At 39.8% G+C, this 23,462-nt stretch overlaps 1 protein-coding gene across 1 annotated transcript in view; it reads right to left on the bottom strand.

Moving 5' to 3' along the window:
* Window positions 1-16,595, bottom strand: part of LOC115471773 (serine/threonine-protein kinase TNNI3K) — a 262,913-nt gene extending 246,318 nt beyond the window's left edge. The window contains exons 1-3 of the mRNA XM_030205595.1: window positions 16,534-16,595; window positions 15,924-16,032; window positions 4,143-4,228 (exon numbers count right to left, since the gene is read on the bottom strand). Coding sequence (XP_030061455.1) covers window positions 4,143-4,228; window positions 15,924-16,032; window positions 16,534-16,573 — 235 coding nt within the window. The 5' untranslated portion in view covers window positions 16,574-16,595. The remainder of the gene's footprint in view (window positions 1-4,142; window positions 4,229-15,923; window positions 16,033-16,533) is intronic.
* Between the last annotated feature and the right edge of the window lie 6,867 nt (window positions 16,596-23,462).

The following is a 23,462-nucleotide window of genomic DNA, read 5'->3' as shown; positions in this document are numbered from 1 at the left end:
TGTATTTGAGGCCATAATAATATAACCAGGCTTCAGACTATTGGCATGGTGTTGTGATATTATGACATTGCATACAATTGCCTATATGTGATAGGCATGGTGACAAATTGCCAACTGCCCTGGTTGTGATGCCAATGTTCAGTCATGAAGGAATGTAAACCTGCACAGAGTGGTAGGTGTGACCATGCCCTTAATCCACAGAAACTCTTCCCTTGAACATACCTACTCTAAAGTTACTTACAAGCATGTGCCTTATTGCACTGCACATATTTTTAAGCAAATAGTAATTTTATCAAAGCGATTTTATGCACAGAAATATTTATAAAATTACCTCCTAAAAGTGCATTTTAAACATTGCTCCTAATTCCAGATCTTAATACATAGCATGATAATGATTAATAAGATGAAGAACTTGGTATCTGAGTGTTCTATATATGGGTATGTTAAAATTTGTGGCACCTGCATATGTGCTAAATCAATTGGGCCTAACATTCAAACTGAGTTCTGTATGTGATGGAAGATGGTGAACATGCAACTTGTGTATGTGTATATTGTCAGCCCTTGTACAATTCAAATCAAGCTGTTAAAGGGTCATGGATACCATCTTTCTGTTTTACTGGCTAAGGGGGTCTTTTACTAAAGTTTAGCTTGAGATATCTGCAGCACGGCCCATAGGAATAAAATGGGCCCTGCTACAGATAACTTGACCTAAGTTTTAGTAAAAAGACCCCCTAAACGGCCAATTTTTTTTCAATATAAGAAGAGGCCAAAATTGAGGAGGGACAAAAGCGGAGCTGGAACTTATATAAGTCAATTCTATACAACTGAGGTGTTCAGATTAACAAGTGCATTACATGTATACATATTTACTAGAGCTTACATGTGCATATGTACACATTCCCGAGTAAATGCTAGTACTGTGCCTAAGTGCTATTCTGCAAATACCCACTTCATTTACTATTGCATTTTTAAAAGGGGGCATACACAGGGGTAGAGCATGGGCAGGACTTAGGCCTGTTTTCACCTCCATTAGGACCTTTGAAATATTATGGTATGTATGGAGACTACTGTGCTGTGAAGGAGTATATGTTCCTAATTGGAAGGTATGGCCCTCAGAACCATGGCTCACTTGTAACTCAAATGGTTTGCAGAATATAAAGGATGATTCAGGACACGGAAATGGGAGAATGAAGCTGAGAGGAAAAAGCCCCTAGAGAAGGCTTCCGTCAGGAGGAAAATAATTTAAAACAGTGCTGTTTCTTGAGATTTTACCTGTACTAACAAGTTTAGCTTGCTGCTTGTAGCAAGGGAGCTATTAACATGTAAACAGCCAGTGTTCACGTAGATCTAGATTTTTTGTAGTTTGTTAATGTATTGCTCGCTGTGTGCACTGTTTTCTCTTCAGGGCTTTTATGCTATTTTCTTGTCTAGGGAATAAAATCCACATAAATTTTGAATCATTTTCATGAGGTCCTTAGGGATGCTTAGCCATCAGTTAGCCTGCTACATGCACTTAATGCACGTTTTAGAACATTGTCCCCTTTCTCTTCCCATATAAGTTTGCTCAGTTGCAAATAGGCAACAGAAATAAGTGTTGTAATCATCATGGTATAAATAATGAGTCAATAGACATTGCATTCTCCCAGTAAGGTCTATATTATTACTCTCCAAGCCTTTCACTCTGGTCTTCCCCTCTCTTTATTCAAACACTTCAGCCCTTATTCTCTAACATGTACCCCATGCTCCTTCCAACAACACCTTTTAGTAGTGCCTTCATATTTTCAAGTATGCTCACATTCTACAAGGACCACACCGTTTTCAGGTGTTTCTCCTACTTTATGGAGTAATAGTCCTCATCACTTATGAATTGAACTTTCATTCCTAAAGTTTAAAGCATCCTTAAAGCCCACTTTTTTTCAACAGCATTCGTCCTTGACCCTAGATGATAATGGTACCCTCTTTGCAGTGAGAGTTACCTTTCCATTGTCCCCCCCTACCTTTTGTGTCCTTCCCTGGTTAATTAATGAACTATAATTATATTTTAGTTCCTTATTTAGATTTGTATTAATTTTCCCATCTTCCCATTTCAACTGTAATAAATTTTGATTTGTAAACCACTTAAATGTTTATTTGCGATATATTAAATAATTAAACAGTCTGTTAAATAGTTCTCAATCGGAGTTTAGACCCATATATAGTACAGAGAAAGTGCTTACCACCTTAATAACCAATTTCAGGATGAACCTAAATCAGGGCCTGAAAATTCTGATTTTACAATTTGATACGTCCAGTGCTTTTGATACTGTTGACTATAATATTTTATTGAGTCTGATGGATCACTTTGGTATTTGTGGTGAAGTTCTGCAATGGTTTAATAGTTTCTTAAAGTCAAGACAATATCAAGTAAGGTTATCTGCTAACATTTATTCACCCTGGCTCTCTGTGTGTGGGGTACCCCAGGGTTCCCCCCTTTCTCCCATTCTGTTTAATATAATGGTGGTCCCATTAGGTAGATTGTTGGAATCAAATGGTTCAATACCTTTATTTACACTGATGATGGTCCACATACTATTAAAGAAAACTTAGATGAAATCTTGCCTAAAATTAAGTCCTACTTGGATCTGATGGAATCTTGAGCTACCAATTTTAAATTAAAACTGAATAAGAATAAAAGCAAGTTCATAATCCTAACCAATTCTGCCCACCCAATGACTAATAAAAACTTTATTATTGATAATGTGTCCTACATTTTTTCTACCACCATGAAAATCTTGGGAATAACTATCGATCAATACCTATCATATGAACCTCAGGTTTCTGTGGTGATTTTTAGTATCTTTAATTCTCTGTGGAGATTGAAAAACTGAGGCCTTTCTTTTCTAACTCACTTTTTCGCTCTTTAGTTCAATCATTAGTGCAATCCAAATTTGACTATTGTAATGCTGTTTATTTAGGCCTAAAAGTCTCTCTTATCAAAAAACTTCAAACAGTTCAGAATACTGCAGCTTGTCTCATATGTAAAACCCCTCGATTTACCAAGTCAGCTCCTCTTTTAATCAAACTGCATTGGCTTCCAATAAATACAAGAGTTACCTTTAAACTATGTGTACTTGTTTATCAAATTTTATTTGCTCTTTTACCTGACCATATGCAATACTTGTTAGAATTACCTTTACATAATCCTCATCCAACACTGAGAGACTATCTTCTCCATTTCCGGTGATGTAAAAAAAAAATCTTCATTACTGATCTATTCGTGATGCAAGCTTTACATACCAAGCTACTAGGAAATGGAATTCCCTTCCAAAGTCACTCAGCTATGTTACTGAATACTTGAATTTTTCTAAATTGTTGAAAGCATTCTTATTTAGTGAATTCCTCACCATTGTTGGTGATTATTTATTTATTTTATTTGTTGCATTTGTATCCCACATTTTCCCACCTTTTTGCAGGCTCAATGTGGCTTACATATTACCGTTAATGGCGTTAGCCGATTCCAGTTTGAACAAATACATGGTGTGAATGAATACAAGGTGATATAGTGGTAGATAAGGTACATGTATGGTAGGTACAATTGGGGGGAATTTAGGGAGGGAGGGAGGGAGGGGGAGAAGTCAGGTAATGTCCATTACGCTCTTTGGTTACATCTTTTAGTTACTCTGTTATTTCAAAATAAGTCATCTTTCTGCTTGGATGTTTTTATCTATTATTGTTTTATATTTTTGTTATAGTTCTCTTATTGTACTTTGCTTTAAAAGTTTGTTGTAAGTCACATTGGATCCAAACTTGTTTGGGATAATGTGGGGTACAAGTGCCATAATTAAATAAAATGGAACTGTGTCTAAGGTACTCTGACTATCATTATATTTTTGGACCCTCTTCAGATAAAAGGTGGCATATGACTGTAAAATAATATCAGGTCACACTGGTGCCCACAGAGGAATAGAACACTATGTTGTGTTTGTGCCAGCTTAATGATAAAAACTGAAATTTATCTTGAAATGAAGAGTGTTGATAAATTTAAAAATCTGAACTATAAAAGAAAATATTATATTTCTAACACTTCAGCTCCCTGAAATACAGGAATTATTAAAACTGATGAACATATGAATACCATGCTGTAATGGTGTTTCCATACTTACCACCACAAATACAACACAAATGGAGAAGAGATAACCCATGTTCTGTGCGATAATTTAAATTGACTTTACTGAAAGCTTCATCAGAACTGTAAAGAGAAATTTAATGGATGATCACAGCACAACCTTTATTATTCATTATCTTTTGCTTCATTTGAAAAACTCAGAGAAATCTGAATATTTAGTCTTTATGGGCTTTCCTAGTTTATAACTCCTCTTTTAAACAACAAAGACTGAAGAAATTCTATATAAGAAAGTGAATTATGGGACAATCAGTATAAAAATACTCTATTAGTCATATGTCCACAGTTAACAACAAGGTGCAAGATCCTGCTATATGATATTCTTTCTACATCTCAGTTGCCAAAGGGAATCTCTAGTAGATAATCTAGCTTGGGAACTATATATATATATATAGTGGTTAGGGTGGTGGACTTTGGTCCTGGGGAACTGAGGAACTGAGTTCGATTCCCACTTCAGGCACAGGCAGCTCCTTGTGACTCTGGGCAAGTCACGTAACCCTCCATTGCCCCATGTAAGCAGCATTGAGCCTGCCATGAGTGGGAAAGAACGGGGTACAAATGTAACAAAAATAAAATAAATATATGCCGACAATGTCACTATATACATAATTTTCAGTAACACCATCACAGAGACATCGGACAAGAGCAAAGAAGGTTTAGACATTACGGAAAATTGGGCCAAAATTTTCAAAGACTTAACAGAGTTTAAACCAAATTCCTGGTACTATTCAGCTCACACTAAAAATTCTGGGAATCATCCTTGATAAACACCTATCACTCGAAAATCAGGTCTCAGCCATCACATCAAAGAGCTTCAAAACTCTATGGAATCTGAGAAGGATCAAAGACTATTTTCTCAGACAAACATGTAGCATACATAGGATGTAAAGAAAGCACGCTGAAATCACTGCAGACCACTCAAAACACGGCAGTAAGATCAATATTCAAAAGGTTGAAATATGACAGAGTAACCCCAGTACTAATCTTGTTGTACTGGCTCCCAATAAAGGCCAGACTATTCTTTAAAACTGCCATGTTAATCTTCAAAATACTGTTTGGTATGGCTCCTGAATACATGTCAGACCTGACTGAATTATCACTGAGAAACGCCAGAGAATACCTACTGCTTCATAGTAACATAGTAGAGGACGGCAGAAAAAGACCTGCACGGTCCATCTAGTCTGCCCAACAATTTAAACTCATATATGCTACTTTATGTGTATACCTGACCTTGATTTGTTTCTGCCATTTTCAGGGCACAGACCGTAGAAGTCTGCCCAGAACAAGGCCCACCTCCCACCTCCCAACCACCAGCCCCGCCTCCACGCACCGGCTCTGCCACCCAATTCGGCTAAGCTTCTGTGGATCCATTCCTTCCGAACAGGATTCCTTTATGTTTATCCCACGCATTTTTGAATTCCGTTACGGTTTTCCTCTCCACCACCTCCCGCGGGAGGGCATTCCAAGTATCCACCACTCTCTCCTTGAAAAAATACTTCCTGACATTTTTCTTGAGTCTGCCCCCCTTCAATCTCATTTCATGTCCTCTCGTTTTACCGCCTTCCCATCTCCAGAAAAGGTTAGTTTGCGGATTTATACCTTTCAAATATTTGAACGTCTGAATCATATCACCCCTGTTTCTCCTTTCCCCCAGGGTATACATGTTCGGGTGCGCAAGTCTCTCCTCATATGTCTTGTAACGCAAATCCCATACTATTTTCGTAGCTTTTCTTTGCACCGCTTCAATTCTTTTTACATCCTTAGCAAGATACGGCCTCCAAAACTGAACACAATACTCCAGGTGTGGCCTCACCAATGACTTGTACATGGGCATCAAAACCTCTTTTCTTCTGCTGGTTACAACTCTCTCTATACATCCTAGCAACCTTCTAGCTACGGCCACCGCCTTGTCACACTGTTTCGTTGCCTTCAGATCCTCAGCTACTATCACCCCAAGATCCCTCTCCCCTTCTGTACATATCAGACTCTCACCGCCTAACACATACATCTCCCGGGGATTTCTACACCCTAAGTGCATCACTTTGCATTTCTTCACATTGAATTTTAATTGCCAAACCTTAGACAATTTTTCTAGCTTCCATACGTCCTTTTTCATGTTTTCCACTCCCTCCCGGGTGTCCACTCTGGTACAAATTTTAGTATCATCCGCAAAAAGGCAAACTTTACCTTCTAACCCTTCGGCAATGTCACTCACAAATATATTGAACAGAATCGGCCCCAGCACCGATCCCTGAGGCACTCCACTACTCACCTTCCCCTCCTCCGAGCGAATTCCATTTACCACCACCCTCTGGCGTTTGTCTGTCAACCAGTTTCTAATCCAGTTTACCACATCGGGTCCTATTTTCAGCCCATCAAGTTTATCAAGCCCATCACCTACCTAAATGTAGAAACATAACCTACAAATCCAGTTTCACCACAGGATTTAACTACTTGGGCTCCAAATGGTGGAACTCAATACCCAAAGTCATAAGAAACATCAACAACTAGCTCCAATATAGAAAAGAACTAAACACATACCTTTTCAAGAAATTTCTTGACTAATCACACAACAAATAAATGCACTATACTATATTGTACTGTAATTGTACAGCAACAATGTTTCACACTATATTGTAACTGCACAACAACAATGTAGAACTCCCAAACCATTTAAATGTAAGCCATATTGAACTGAAACTTGCGTTTGGATAGTTGTGGGATACAAGAATGAATGAATGAATATATCTCAAGTTCCCAAGCTAGATTATCTACTATAAAAAAACAAAACAAAACAGACAAACTCTTCTTAATAGTCACAGCTTGAAAACAGCAACCTTTATTAAAACTGCTTAACAAGACGTTTGAAAGGCAACTCCTTTGATCTCTTCACTCATGCTCTGCCCACATCCATGGCTCCCTCCTCATCCTGCCATTACCTTTACCCTCCAATCCCCTCACTTATTCACTCACTCCCTCTGGACCTCCTCTGATCCCCTCACTCACATCTTGTGCTCTTCAATCTCCACCCTATGGTCCCTACTTGGTGGTAGAAGGAAGACAAAAGTAATACAGCTCTTGTGTTGGACTGTCACACTTTGAACCTGTTTGGATACTGGAGTGTTGGATCAGCCCCAAGCAGCAAAGAAGGAGGGAGCATGATGTACCACGCTCTCACTATTCTTCTTCAGCCAGCAAGCTAAAGTCAGTTAAGAGGGGAGCGATGTGTCATCTGCCACCACCACCGCTGATACACCCTTCCTGCCCATGGTCTTCCATAGTGATTCCACTAAAAATAGGGAACTTTGTTGCAAGGATCATATTCTATGCCCTTACCCTGGTTATGAAATTGTGAGAGGCTGAATCAGCCCTGTCAGATTGCAGGTAAACTTCATCCACACCATGTTTACAAAAGAATTATAGAGAATGAAGAGATTGTGATTACGTGGGACATTCCCATTCCAACTGATAAGACTGACCAGTGATATTTTAAAAGAAGAAAATATGAGAATGGCACCTCTCCTTATATGAAAGGATGCCCCCTAGCGGTAGTACTGCAAGACTATCACCAGGAATCTGGCAGTCAATCTTTTGCTGGAGCCAGACAGGGCTGGAGCAGAGGGGGACCACTTCTGCCCTGTCTCACTAGCCCACCAGGAATGGCCCCTGGGTAAGTCCTGGGTTTCTCTAGGCGGGGGGGTCTGCTTTCTGTTAGATGAAAGGGTTTGAGAAGGACCAAAAATACTATAATGTCTCAGTATCGTTCCATGGTGCAACCTCACCTTGAATATTATGTTCAATTCTGGTCGCCGTATCTCAAAAAAGATATAGTGGAATTAGAAAAGGTTCAAAGAAGAGCAACCAAAATTATAGCGGGGATTGGAACTGATCCCATATGAGGAAAGGCTAAAGAGGTTAGGGCTCTTCAGCATGGAAAAAAGACATCTGAGGGGGGATATGATTAAGGTCTACAAAATCCTGAGTGGAGTGGAATGGGTGGAGGTGAATCGGTTTTTCTGTCATTCAAAAAGTACAAAGTCCAGGGGACATTCAATGAAATTGCATGGAAATACTTTTAAAACAAATAGGAGGAAATATTTTTTCACTCAAAGAATAGTTAAGCTGTGGAACTCATTGTCAGAAGATGTGGTAACGGTGGTTGGTGTATCTGGGTTTAAAAAAAAGGTTTGAACAAGTTCCTACAGGACAAGTCCATAGTCTGCTATTGAGATGGACATAGGGAAAGCCACTGCTTGTCCTGGGGAATGGTGTGGAATGGTGCTACTAATTGTGTTTTTTTGCCAGGTACTTGTGACCTGGATTGGCCACTGCTAGAAGCAGGATACTGGACTGGATGGACTATTGGTCTGACCCAGAATGGCTGTTCTTATGTTCTTAATTGGTTGGATGAAGGCAATCTTATGGGGGGGGGGGGGCTGATCTTGGGGAAGGGATTGGATCAGATGGATTGATGAGGATCAGATTGGGCGAGCAACCTTGGAGTGGTTCAAATTGGAGGGGGTACAGGAGTTCTTGCTGTCCGAGCTATGGTCATGCTATTGGACTTCTGGTAGCATGGCTGTAGCTAGTACCTCCTCTTGAGATGAAACTAACTGCATTTTTTAAAATTTAATTTTCAGTTTATCAAATTACAATACAAGTATAATACTTGATACAGAAAATTGGAAGGAAAAAGTTCAGTAATCAAGGTATCAAATACACTCAAGAAAATAAACATTCCTTCTTAGAGCACTATACATTAGGGGTAGTAGCAGAAAATACAAGGCGATCTAAAATATAAGAAAAAAAGAACATGTAGAAAAGGCCATTAACGTGAAACACCCCATTACAACTTGCAATGATCATGGAGTCCCATGGGTGATCTTCTTAATATCTAAGAAGGCTTTTAACTGCTCAGGCTGGAAAAAAGTATATTTAATCCCCATATACTTCACAATACGTTTACAAGGATAGGCCAAAAGAAAAGTGGCACCCAATGATAACGTATCCTGAAAAGGTCTTCTTGCGATCCTGTCTCTGTTTTGTAACATCTAGAAAAATCCAAACTTTCTTTCCACAAAATAGTATCTGAGAAATTAAAAAAAAAAATAACCTCATATCAGCGTTAAGGTCTTGCTCAAGCACAAATGAGGCAATTAATAAAGAATGTTTAGAATTCTCATCCAGGGAAGTCAGGCCCTCTAATAGTTCTTTCTGTTGCATAAGGCCACAAGTTCCCGCCACAGATTTAAGAGGAATATAATAAATTCTATGCAATGGAGGAATAGATTCTAAAGAAAATTTAAGAACATCCATCAAGTATTTTCTAAAGCAATCAAGATGTGAAATTCTAGTAGCCTTGGGAAAATTTAAACTGTGTAGATTCAATTTTTGAAATTTTCAATCTGCTCAACATTCCTATGAAGAAACGTTTTATCTTTAACAAAACCAGAGGAGACTTCTTGCAATGACTTTACTTCAACCTTTATTGCTGAAACCTACTCAGAAAAGTCTCTAGTTATTTCATTCAAAGTCTTAGAAAGCTCATCAATATTACTCACAAGAGCAGTGACTTCTTTTGATGTTTTCTCAGCTGAGACATCCAATTTTTGGAGAACTCTCCATTCTCCAATGACGACGTTAAATACTCATATAGTTGCAGCGTAAGTAGCTGGCTCTTTCTCTTCTCCACAACCGTTTCAGCAGCTGACCCACCCTCAAAACAGGGCCTCCCACTAGCGCCTTCCACTGGGGTTACCACTATCACCGCTGCCGATTCTGTGGGCTGTAACGGTTGAGCAAGTTCACGTTCAAAGTATGCACCCTAGTTCATAAAATTATCCATGGAGATGCCCCAGCCTACATGTCAGACCTAATAGACCTGCCACCCAGGAATGCAAAAAAAATCTTCTCGAACATTCCTTAATCTTCATTTTCCCAACTGCAAAGGTCTGAAATACAAACTAATGCACGCCTCTACCTTCTCTTATTTGAGCACGCAACTCTGGAACGTGTTACCACGCAATTTGAAAGCGACCAACGAACTGGCCAACTTCCGTAAATTACTAAAGACTTATCTCTTTGAAAATATATCCCACAAGTTCAAAACATGCAAAAATTTCTAAACATACCCAGAAACTCCTTAACGCGTCTAATGTCTTATAATGTCTTCTGCTATACCACTATCTATATTCCTAATGTTTGTTAATGTGTTCTGCAATACAACTATCTTATATTTCATGACCATGTAACCCAAAATCCTTCTGTAAAACCAAATGTACATCCTCTTCTCATTTCCAGTATCCATGATATATTGTAAGCCACATTGAGCCTGCAAAGAGGTGGGAAAACGTGAGATACAAATGCAATAAATAAATAAACATGTGGCCCAAGAGAAGAGGGCTCTCCTTTCCCCTCTACTATCACTGGGCCCCACTCTCCAGTTCTCAAAATGGGGTAGTCATTGCATACCATGAGATTGACTGCTGAATGGGAGCAGTATGGGCTGCAGAGAGAATGTCCCAAACAACTCCCTTTTTCTTTATATACGGAATTGAAAAAAAAGCTTCAGCAGCAGGTAAGACACTCTCATTGCAGGTCATAACAAGATGGTGACACATGACAGTTCTGAAATTACCCTTCAAAGTATCACGACAGAACTACTGGGACTAAAAGACATGTTAAAAGGAAACTCCACAGCCCTCATGGATCTTAGAGATGAGCTTCAGAGATATTAAAAGACAGTAAAGCAAAACACAAGAAAATAGGAAAGCAAATATTATGTTGAGCTATTATAAACTATGTAGCAGGAATGGGGAAAAAGCCCTAAATGAAATGGAGCAAGACATTAATGAGGAATTCCATAACTGAGCACTTCCATTTAGCTGCTCTGAGAGGGGACGGTAGGAGCCTATTTTGTAACGGAATCCAAGCACCCCCAAAGAGGATTGATAACTACTGCAAAGGAGAGATCCATGTCATGCATTGCAGAGCATCTTTTTGCTTATTTCCTTCAAGTCTGGATTAAGATTTGGTTTCTCAAAGGACATAAAGTGCTACCTATTTGCATTTTGCACTCTAAAAAGTAAAGGTTAACATACCCGGGGGGAAATATTTTGACTACACTGAAGTGCTTTAAGAATTGCAAAATCAGTATAATGCCGACATTGGCTGCAAATCATCTCATTAATATTGACAGAAATAGGTCACCTCTTTGTGCCAGTAAAGCACAAAAGGATTTGTGAAGAACTGAAATAAGTCTCTTATTTCTGTAATATTCTTTTGATCTGTTGCTATCTTTCATCCAGGCATTCAACTTGGCATATACGCTCAGATCTGTTCAGCTGGGTTTATGAACCCACACAAATTAGGACATGTCCTCCGCTCCAGTGCCTTAATTTAATTAAAACAAATTTTGAGAAGGTCTTTCATTCCATTAAGATGTGACAGACCAACTTGCCAGGCTACTTGACACTGTTGCAAATTGCGGGGCTTATTGCTTGCTGAGGCATCCACATCAGTGCAATTTCAGATGCAAACATCTGTCTTGGATCATTAGGATCTACACAATGGGTGACACTTAATACTGACTCAGCAACAAAATTACCTTGTTATTTTAGGGACCAGTTGCTTTTGTGTGACACTGATATATCCAGTCATCTCTATGTGAACTTTCTCCTCATTGTAATGTTTAGGAAACACTATTTGTATGGTGTCATTACACACACAGTTATAAATCATAATTTATGTTAGACATGGGCATAATTAATATTCATATGCTCTTTGCCAAAATACCTGCCCAGGGTGTTTGAGTAGATCAGAGGTAGGCAGCTCTGGTTCTCAGATGTTGCAAACTAAGCAGGGTTTCTAGGTATCCAGAATAAATATGCATAAGATTCATTTGCATACAATGGAGGCAGTGCATGAGAAAAGCATTTCATTCATATTCAATACAGATATTTTGAAAACCTGACCAATTTGCAGTATTTGAGGACTAGAGTTGCCTACCCCTGGGCTAGATGGGCCATTGGTCTGACCCAGTTTGACTGCTCTTATATTCTTATCAACCTTCTTATTACTGGGCTCTTGCCTCTTTCAATTTCTCTTCTGGGGAATTTCATCAGTACTCCTCCACATGGTAAGATATTCCTTTATTTAATGAGAGGTTCCAGAAGCTATTTTGAGCATATAATATGATTATCATTCAGCTCAAATGGCTGTGCAGCTTGTCCACCTGGCATGCTTAGAACTTGCAAGAGCAGATGTTACCAAACATGATGGATTTGTTGTCCAAAGTGAAAATAAAATGGTCTGTATGAGCTGTAATTTGATATAGGTATTGCTTGGTAGTTATTACACCCCATATAAATGTGTGAAAAGGGAATTGGACTTGATATACTGCCTTTTGCAACTACATTCAAAGTGGTTTACATAGTATATATAGGTACTTATTTGTACCTGGGGCAATGGAGGGTTAAGTGACTTGTCCAGAGTCGCAAGGAGCTGCAGTAGGAGTTGAACGCAGTTCCCCAGGAACAAGGTCCACTGCACCAACCACTAGGCTACTACTCCACTATACTACAGAAACCCAACAGAAAACAATATTCTTTACTGGAAATGCATTTGGTAGTTAACTTTCAGATTTAGGAACTCATTTTAGAAGGTTTAGGTGCCATTTATAAGTGTAAGAAGCCAATTTACATGTAAATGGCTATACAGATGTTAGTAGCCATTTTAGAAAGTTGTTACTTGCATGTTAACAGTAACGGAATTCAAAAATGTGTGGGATAAACATAAAGGAATCCTGTTCAGAAGGAATGGATCCTCGGAAGCTTAGCGGTGATTGGGTGGCAGCACCGGTGGTTGGGAGATGGGGCAAGTACTGGGCAGAAATTCTATGGTCTATGCTCCGAAAATGGCAAGGATAAATCAAGGTCAGGTATACATATAAAGTAGCACATATGAGTTTATCTTGTTGGGCAGACTGGATGGACCGTACAGGTCTTTATCTGCTGTCATCTACTATGTTACTATGTTTATATCTGCATTTTGAAATGGGTGTGTTTTAGAAGTGGTTTGGGTAGGCATGAAAAGTATATGTGTATTTCACATTTTGCAATGGAAATACACATGTACCTCAACTGGCATTTATACCTGCTCCAAGGCATACATAAGTGTTAGTTATCTACTTGCTATCACTGGTCATTTGGAGGACATAATAACTGGAGAATTCTGTCTGTGGTGTTCATAATCACCTGAAAATTCCTAGATTTTGAATTTTGTAGCTTGGCTCTTTAATGAGTTCCCTTTGGAGGTGCAGTTTTGTGAAATCCAACATTTACATGTGTTGGTTGTAAGATCTGTGTGTATACATTCAAATATTCATTCATTCTTTCCCCTTGATTACACACCTCAATGTTAAATCACTCAAAGCATGGTACAAAATCAATAAAAACTGAAATAAAATAGCAAAACAAAACCCTTATAGCCTCCCCCCGCTTATTTTTGTAAAATGGTTATTTCTAGAGTACATGCTACTAAGTAAATTTATATTGATTATAGCTTTAGAAGTATTTTACAAAAGGTTACGCATGTCCAACTTTGATAAAATACAAATATATATATAATTTCAAAAGTCTCATCTTGGGCGTCCCATTTTCTATCAGGTGACCTATGCAAAATTGTGAATATAGCAGTTATATGTTAATTTTATGGCAGTGCATCTCTTCTTTACAGTAGTAAACTGGAATGTGATCATTTTAAGTATCATTAGGTTTGGTTTTTAAAAAGATTTTCTGTTGGTATCCCTCTATACATATCTAAATCTCCAAAAAAGAGCTCTATAGGATATTTTTCAATAAATGACAACTTATATAGCTCTATATAATATCCTTGAATCTTCTGATGTAACAAAATAATTTATAAAAAGGAGGAGAAAAAGCCTCACATTATAAGGGAACACTCCGTTGTTGGTAAACCAGCATTAGGGGGGTCCCTTAAATCATCATGGGCAAAAACCTCCATTCATTATTTCTAAAGTATGGCTACTGCTCTACTGCTCAGTATACTTAAATAAATGAACCGTCTATATTTAATCAACGGATCGTATGCACTTATCTTTTTACTCAACAATCTCATAGACACCTTCATTACGTCATTTGATTGACACCTCTAAGGGAGGGTTTCGTTTAGAGGCGTCTGACGTCAACGTAGATAAAGCGCGGCCATGTTTGTGAGCAGGGCTAAGCTGAAGTGAAGAGATCACGGAGCACCTTGTAAGAATCATGAAGCTAAGCTAAGTGAATAATTTTTGAAGTTATGTTCTAGAGAAATTCAGCTGATGTTGTTTGTTTTCTTAAACAGATCTTGAGAGTCAGACACCACGGACCCTGAGGAAGGATTCGAAACTTAGGCCGAAGTCGGGCCTTGGAAGGTGTCTATGAGATTGTTGAGTAAAAACATAAGTGCATACGATCCGTTGATTAAATATAGACGGTTCATTTATTTAAGTATACTGAGCAGTAGCCATACTTTAGAAATAATGAAAGGAGGTTTTTGCCCATGATGATTTAAGGGACCTCCCTAATGCTGGTTTACCAACGACGGAGTGTTCCCTTATAATGTGAGGCTTTTTCTCCCCCTTTTTATAAATTATCCCTCTATACATATCAGCTCTCCTAGGTGTAACTGAAAATGACACTTTTTGAGCTATGTTTCTGGCACAGACAGTTTTTTTTTCTCTCTCACATTTAAAAGAGTATAATTTGTGCTATAATGATTGCAGGTGATATACTCATCCTCTACTTACATTTTCAGTGTGGGGAATGTGTCTGGTTATGCTGTTGTGGCCAGGTTTTCAGGCTGACAAACAGGATTCATGTTTTGACCATATTTATAAATACAGTCCAGCCAACGTTCAGCCAGTGGCAGTGAGCATTTTGCTGACCGCAACCGGAGTTATTCCCAGATACTCAGCGCTAGGACCTGTTTGGGCTTGTCTTTGAATAGTCTTTTCTTCTGAGCTGGCTAACAGATAGCTGGTTATGTCAATATGCCGCCCCTCGCTGCAGAAGCCAAACTGCTTAAAGATCGGAGTGCTATTTATGCAGCTTGATTTAAGCAGTTTATTTATGCAGTGAGGGCTTATCTGCAATTAACCTGACTCCAACCCTGGATTGCCAACAAGTTAGCTGCTTTTGATTTTGGTACTACTAACTGGCAACAGCAGCAACATGACAAGCTGCCTTTGGCCATCCCCTGGGTCTTCCGGCTGTTGCATCCTGCCTCCTCTGATGCAATTTCCTATGGGCGGGATGTGGCAGAGGGAAGTCCCAGGGGCTGGCCGAAGGCAGCCTATCATGCTGCTACTGCTGCCACAGTGACCGACATAAACTTTACAGGACCTCAGGAAAGTGAGAGAGGAGAGGGAGCAGTGCCAGACTCGCAGAGATACGGGAAGGGGGCCAGAGAAGGGGGAAAGAGACACTGGACTGGGGGGGGGGGGGGTGAAATGTCTGCCTAAAGGAGGGAGGGAGAGATGCTGAAACCATGGTGGGGGAGGCATCACCAAAGCAAGTTGGGTCGGACTCGGGGCACCACATTCCCTTGAGCCAGCTCTGCTTGCTGGTCTCACTTCCCACAGAGCTCTGAAATGCACAGACAACTTTTTTTCTCCCCCTGAAGTGTACAAGTATCTTTCAAACCTGGTAATTTTAGTCATCTGTTTTTAATCCAGTTAGCTGATAGATTTTGCACACTGTACCTAAAAACATGTTTTAGTTCTGTCAGCTCCTTTTCTTTGATCTGCAGGTCATCTTCCAGTCTTTCTATAATTGCTGCATAGGATTCACTTACTTTTTTCTTCCATTCATCTAACATAAATAAATAAATAAATAAATTCAATTAGCAAATGTCCTATCAGTGTAGCATTCTTGGTACATGAGAGACAAGACTTTGAGGTCCTTCAAGTTTCAGACTAGTGCGGCAATACGAAAGAAATACTGCACATGAGTCAGCAATACAAACTATTTTACTACATAGTGGTTGGCTTTGTAGGTTTGGGAATGCCAATATAACATGTGTACAAATCAGGATTCACTTTTCTCTCTGCTATCATATGTTCTTCAGTCAGATAAAAGATGTTACGAAGATTTTTATGTTTTTATGGGGAAAGGGAGATCTTCGGTTAGTGTTCTGCACATCCATTTCATGCACTTTCACTTCATCTGTTCTATTATAACACTATTGGCATTTTGAATTTAATTCTGCTTCCCAGCAATAAACTAGCAAAAACTGTGCATTTACTCAGAGCATAACATTGGCTGTTTGCAGCTGCATGACAAGCACATATAGAGAAAGCAAAAGCTATTTACCAGTACAGGTTTGGGTGGGTCTAGATTTATAGTTCCCCATTTCTTGCGTGTCTCTTCTTTGTTTCAGCAAGGTTCTTCCAGTAATATGATTCTTTTCTTTTGTGGTCCTGCACTGGCGGTGCTACTGAAAAAAGACCTGAGAGTCACCAGCTAAAAATAAACCGTGCACTAAATGGAATGTCATGCAACAATGACACAGAGCATAACTGTGTGGGCTCCCAAGTGTAAAATCATATAAAAGGTACTTAATCCGCTTGTTCAAACACAGTTCAGAAAATACATTAGAAATCATTCAATACCAGCTTGTTTTCATGAAATAAATATGGGCTTGTAATCTAGCACACCAGGTCACCGTCACATATTTCGACTGATATAAAATAATTCACATGTATGTCTTATTGCATATACTGTGTTATGAAGCAAAACGAACACTGAGAACCCCCTTTTACTAAGGTGCGCTCATGTTTTTAGCATGCACTATAATTGGGCATGCACTAAACATTAGAGACACCAATGCATTCCTATGGGCGTCTAACATTTAGCGCATACCCAATTTTAGCGTGCACTAAAAACATGAGTGCGCCATAGTAAAAGACCCCCTGAGTTCCTGCTCAGCAAGTTCTGTTAGTCACTTGTCCCCTTGCAGCTGATTAGTACAGCATTTTTCTGTACAGTTTAGAATAGTCTGCCCCAGTGCATTTTTTCTAGCAAAAAAGGTGCTGGTCCTCAAATGCCAGGTCACCCTTCAGGGGTGAGTTGATCACTGAGGGACCCACCCCACAATAACCAGGCCTCCTGCAACCAGTCACAGAATCTATGACAAGGCAGAATTGGTGTGTAGAGTCTGAGCTCTTTCATTAAAACTTGGAGTCCATGGGTCAAAGTTTTAGCAGACAATGGAAAAGGTGCTGGTACTCAGCACCCCCTCAAAGAAAGCCCTGGTCTGCCCAATGAAATCTGGTTAGAAATAAAGGACTTTCATTATTTATTTAGTAGATCTTATAAACCACTCTTATCTCCAAATCCGGCCAGTGTACAAAATACATATATCATTAAAATATGTTGCATACAGTTCAATACAGGAACAGTGCAAAATTACAAATAGTAACTCAAGTGCCTGAAAATGCCTCTTTAAAAAGTGAGAAATGATGTGCACTATTGTAGATTTCAAAGGCAGTGTGTTCCAGAGCTTAGGACTTGCAATCATAAATGTACTCAGTTCCATGCTGGAGATTTTAGTCCAGTCCTGGATTTCTGACCACCCTATCCTGGTGCATTATGGGACTTGCAACACAAATTTTAATGGGCAGAATCAGGCACTATATATCTCACACTGCTTTGGACTGTAAGTTCAAAACCAGAACTGTCCCAAATTTTTCAGCTTTGAACTGGGTAGCTTGGCATCTATACCTTACTTCTCCAGTTTCACCTGCTTAAAAGAAGGGACATCAAGTAAACATTTATCAGCAGACCTTAAGGCTCAAGATGGTGTATAGATCTTGAGAGTGGCAGCAATACATGGTGGAGATTCATTGTGAAAGGCTTTACAAGTCGACATCATGATTTTAAAACAAATGGTAGCCAATATAATTGTTTAAGGACCAGAGAAATATGTTCATAGTGGGAGACACCTGAAATCAGACGAGCTGTTATATTTTGTGCCACCTGTAAAACTCAAAGTAATCTCATCAGAACAGAACAGAACATTTCAATAAACTGAACAAAGGAAACACAAACACCTGAATAATGGTACAGAAATTATCCATGCTCAAAAAGTCACATAAAGTTCAACATGAATTAAGGTTTAAAAATGTGTTGAAAATGTGATGTTTATTGTATTTGCTATATGACCTTTCATCAGTAGCAACAAAGCAGTTTACAACACAACACAGATAAAATCAGGAAAAAATAGGGAATGCCATTAAAACAGGAAAGTATAAAAAGCATAGAAGCAGATGTTGCAGGCAATAAGTAGCATCTGTTCATCTCACTTGCTAGCCACACTCAATTGTCTCCAGGGACTGTCAGTATCAAAAAGCCACAAGAAGTAGGTTTTAAGGTCATCTTTACACTCCCCAAAGGATAACTCCTTCCAGAGGGATATCTGGTTTAGTCTGGGCTTTTGAAAATACCTGGTTAAGTTTAGCTGGATAACTTTAGAACAGTTTCATAACATGCTTAAGTCTCGATTATGAGAGCGAGCATATTTATTTATTTATTCAAAACCATTTCTTTATCTCTACTCCTGATGATGTATTTTTATTTATTTGTAGCATTTATATACCGCTCTTTCCCGCTGAATAGCAGGTTCAATGCGGCTTACAAAGCATGGATACAAGGTATTACAGAGATAACACGATGTATGGTTACATAGTATATAGCACAAAGTATGGATACAAAATATGTAACACAGTGTATGGATACAAAGACTGATATAGATAACAAGTTGTGTAGAGAATAATAGTTTGTAATACAATGTATGGAAACAAAGTGTAGTAGAGATAACAAGTTGTGTAGAGAATGATAGTTTGTAATACAATGTATGGAAACAAAGTGTAGTAGAGATAACAAGTTGTGTAGTAAACGATAGGATGAAGAAATGGGGGCAGGATAGAGGTATGGTTAATGCTAGTGGTGTTAGTAAATTAAGTTGGGTCGCTCGGATAGGCTTGTTTGAAGAGGTATGTTTTCAGCAGCTTTCGGAAGGGTAGGAGTTCGTTGGTTGCTCGGATGTATTTTGGTATGGCGTTCCAGAGTTGACTGCCTATTACGGAGAAGTTGGAAGCATAGTAGATTTTGTATTTGAGGCCTTTGCAGTTGGGGAGGTGAAGATTGAGATTATAATTATAATCTATTTTTTTTCAACATAATGTATCAAATATTGAAAAATTAATACCCTTCCTCCCTCACCAACTTAGCCAACAGCTTCTTGCAACATCGATGCCTTAAGCAGTTTTCTAAATGCCACATTTTCTTGTTCCTGTCTAAACCTCTCAGGTGTAGATGATTCCATAACCAGGGTCAAATCACTGAGAATGAGAAAACATGTCCTTGAATCATCTGCAGTCAATATCCCTTAAGATTTGCTACCTCCAACAGCTCTTCGTCTTCTGGTCATAAACTACAAAGGGAAATATATCCACTAATTTTATTTTGTAAATAAGTTGTACCTAAATCCTGTTGTGCCTTGAATATCAGAGCTAATATTTTAAACTTTACCTGGTATTCCAATGGAAGTTAGTGTAGTTGCATAAGCAATGTGACTTATGTTGTCTAGGACCCAAAACTCCTATTTTTCTTGCCATGATTTATTTATTTATTTGTTGCACTTGTATCCCACATTTTCCCACCTATTTGCAGGCTCAATGTGGCTTACAATATTCCGCCCTGGTTATTGCTATAGCAGAGTGAAGATACAATTAATAATTACAGAAGAATATATGTAACGAATGCTCAATAATAAAATGGCAGTTAAAGTTGTAATGCATGATATTTTATGGCAACTGAAATCTCTTTAGTCTTCTTTTTGAAAGATGCATATATAGGACTAGATTCTACATAGCGCCTAAAAAATTGGCATCAAATAAAAGCACATTGAGCAGAAATCTGTAAAGTTCGTGTAGCCTTTACAAAATCCCACTCAGCGGTTTAGTTCCATAGATTATGCCTACAATTCTATGCCTGCCTTGTTCCGTACAGTATCTAGAATACGCCTAAATTTCCGTGCAATGTATAGAAATTGATCAGTGCCCATTTGACGTCTAGTGTGTTAAAACATCATGATGTCATGATGGGATGTGTGCGGGGACTTTAGGAAAATGGCTTTAAGAAGGAGGCAACCAATTTTTTCTTTGAGGACAAACTGTTTCTCAGGAAAGAGAAGTGGTACTTTATCCTCCCAGGCCAAGAGGGTCCAGTCTGTGGTATAGGAGGGCCTGGGAAAGACTCACCTTGTTCTGCAACTCCCAAGCCTTCTTCCCCAGAGATGTATGTATACTAAGTACTGTGCAAAAATTATGTTCATTGATTGTAATGGTTTACTTCCTCCCCTGCTTAGCAATGCCTATTAGGCAGAATGTATGCAGGTTGGGGGAGAGGGGCAGGCATCAGTTAGAGGATTTGAGGACCCCCCCCCACTTCAGAAGGATAAGGTAAGTGTTCTAACCACTCTGTCACCTCCTTCCCTATGTAGCAATTCCTCTTATAATGGGAAAGCCTGAGGAGGCATGTGCAAAGTGCATGCAGGTTGGGACAGGAACCAGAGGCAGGATTTGAACTCCCCATCCCAGAAGGATACAGCAAGTGTTCTAACCATTCTGCCACCTCTTTCCCTGTTTAGAACTCTTTCTTAGAGCCTGCATCCCTAAGGAGGTGCGTGCAAAATGCATGTAGGTTGGGGGGGGGGGCAGGAACCAGGGACAAGATTTGAACGCCCCACCCCAGAAGAATAAGGCATGTGTTCTAACCACTAGGCCTCCTCCTGTACTCCATCTCATAGAAACACAAATTAGTCTTATATACTCTGCAAATACCATCAGGTTCAATTCAGATTAACAATCACAACAGCCTCTCTATCCATGTCATAACACATATATATGCAGCCCTAGGTCTTAGTTACTCAGAGCTACCAAGGGGTCCCAATTTTTGAGAGGGAAATTTTAGTACATGTCCCAGCCCAACCCTACTCTGCCTTGGTTCCACCTACTCTACATGGCTCCGCCCCCTGGCACACCTCAATCCCACGGCCATCCCAGAAAATATTTTATTTACTAGCCTAGTACCCTTTTCAATTAGCTTTCAGAGGCCCAAACCTCCTGCCTCAGGTCAGGTCAGGACAGTATACTGCTGTTAAGATATCCTTTCCTGACCTGAGGAAGAAGTGCTGGTCTCTGAAGGCTAATAAAAAATGTATTAAAATCAGTCCAATATAGAGGTACCATCTTATTTTCTATTTTATGTTTTATTTGCATTTATTAACCTTTATTAACATACTGTAGCTACCACATTACTTTATCCTAAATTAAAAATAAAATATTTTCTATACCTTTGTTGTCTGGCCATTTACTTTTTCTAATTGTGTTGATCCCAGTCTCATGATTCTGCTTTTCTTCATCTTCTCTTAATGCTCTTGCCAGGGTTTCATGTCCATTTGTCATTTTTCTCTCCAGATTTAATTCATTCTTACTATCTGTTCTTTAATTTCCCTCTTTTTACTTCTTCTACCTATGTCTTTTCATCTTTTCCTCACTTTTGTTCTCCCTATCCCCCTTTCTCTTAGTCTCCAGCCTTTCACTAACTCTATCTTCTCCCCCTTTCCATCTAGCATTTCCCCTCTTTAACTCCCCCTCCTTCCAGTGTCTCCCCCTTTTTCTCTCTGCATCCTTCCATCCAGCATCTCCTCTTTCTCTCCCTATCCTTCCATTCAGCATCTTCCCTTTTTCTCTCCTACCCTTCCATCCAGTGTCTTCCCTCTTTCTCTCCCCATCTTTCCATTCATTGTCTCCCTCTATCTCCCCTTCCTTCCAGCCAGTTGTCTCTCTCTCTACCCTTTTCCATTCAGCATGTCCTCTCTCCCTCCCTATCCATCCAGCGCCTTCCCTCTTTCTGCCCCCTCCTTCCAGCATTTTCCCTCTATCTCCCTCCTTTCATCCAGTATTTCTCCATCTGACCAGCTAGGATCTCCCTCAGTTTCTCCCCATGCTTCTCTCCAGCAGCTACTCTCTCTTTCCTGTTCTTTTCCATGTCCCATCTTTCTCTCCCCATCTTTCCACTCACCTGTCTGTCTCTCTCTCTGTACCCCTCTTCCATTCAGCATGCCCATTCTTCTTTCTTTTTCTCATCTCTGCTCTCTCCATTTATCACCTCCTGCCTCCCTCTCCACACTCTTTCCCCATTCCCCTACCCCTCCCACCCAGTACCCAGTGTTTCCTGGCTGCTGCTGCTTCTCCTGATGAGCAGCAGCGGGCACGGCAAAACAAGAAAAGCAAGCATGGGGCTGTAGCAGCAGCCTTTGGACATGTGCTGTTGGCTCTGCCGTCCTCTGTCCCCACTGATGTCAGGTTCCCATTCTGGGTTACAGAGGATAGGCAGAGCCGACAGCACATGCCTGAAGGCTGCTGTGGCCCTGCACTTGTTTTGCTGCAGATCCCCTGGCACACAGTGTGTCTCAGCGGGAGACTTTCCTACTTTGGTGGGAGTGCAGCAGATGACCCAAGGCGGGAGTCTCCCACTGAATGCAGGAGACTTGGCAGGTCTGGTTACTAGTGCAGGGATTTGAACCGGCTACCCCTAAATAATGAGTCATGTGTTCTAATCACTAACTTACCTCCTCCTGGGGATGGAGATGCCTCTTGGAATGGTGAAGCCTACCTCCCTGGAAGTGGAGTGGGGAGGGGTAGAGAAGAACAGAACTCAAGCAGGTCAAGTAAACAGCTCTGGGTCATAGTTATTAGTGCAAGGATTTGAACTGGTCACCCTTGACTGATAAATCATGGGTTCTAACCACTAGCCTACTTCTTCCTGGGGAGGGGGGTGGAGATGCCTCTTAGAAAGGTGAAGCCAAATCAAGAACACCCAGCTCTTCCCATCAACCTAGACAAATGTCTGTTTCAGTGTTCTGAGGAAGTGAAAAGCATGGTTGGTAAACAAAAGTAACCATATCAAAACCCCAAGCTACAGGAGGACATGAACATACTGTAGCTGCTGAAGACTTACCTCTTCAAACAAGCCTACCCAAATGACCCTACTTAATTCTCGAACCTAATCCACACCACAAGAACCACCCATACTCCAATCCTTCCCCACATCTCTTACAATTGTTCTTAATCTATATAACTGTATATCTCAATGATACTCTGTACCATACTTTGTATTATCTTGTGATAACTTGTGTCATACTTTGTAAGCCGCACTGAACCTGCTACTGAGCG

This window comes from Microcaecilia unicolor, chromosome 6 (genome assembly GCF_901765095.1).
Source record: "Microcaecilia unicolor chromosome 6, aMicUni1.1, whole genome shotgun sequence".
NCBI lineage: Eukaryota > Metazoa > Chordata > Amphibia > Gymnophiona > Siphonopidae > Microcaecilia > Microcaecilia unicolor.
This window is presented reverse-complemented; position numbering and strand designations above follow the sequence as displayed.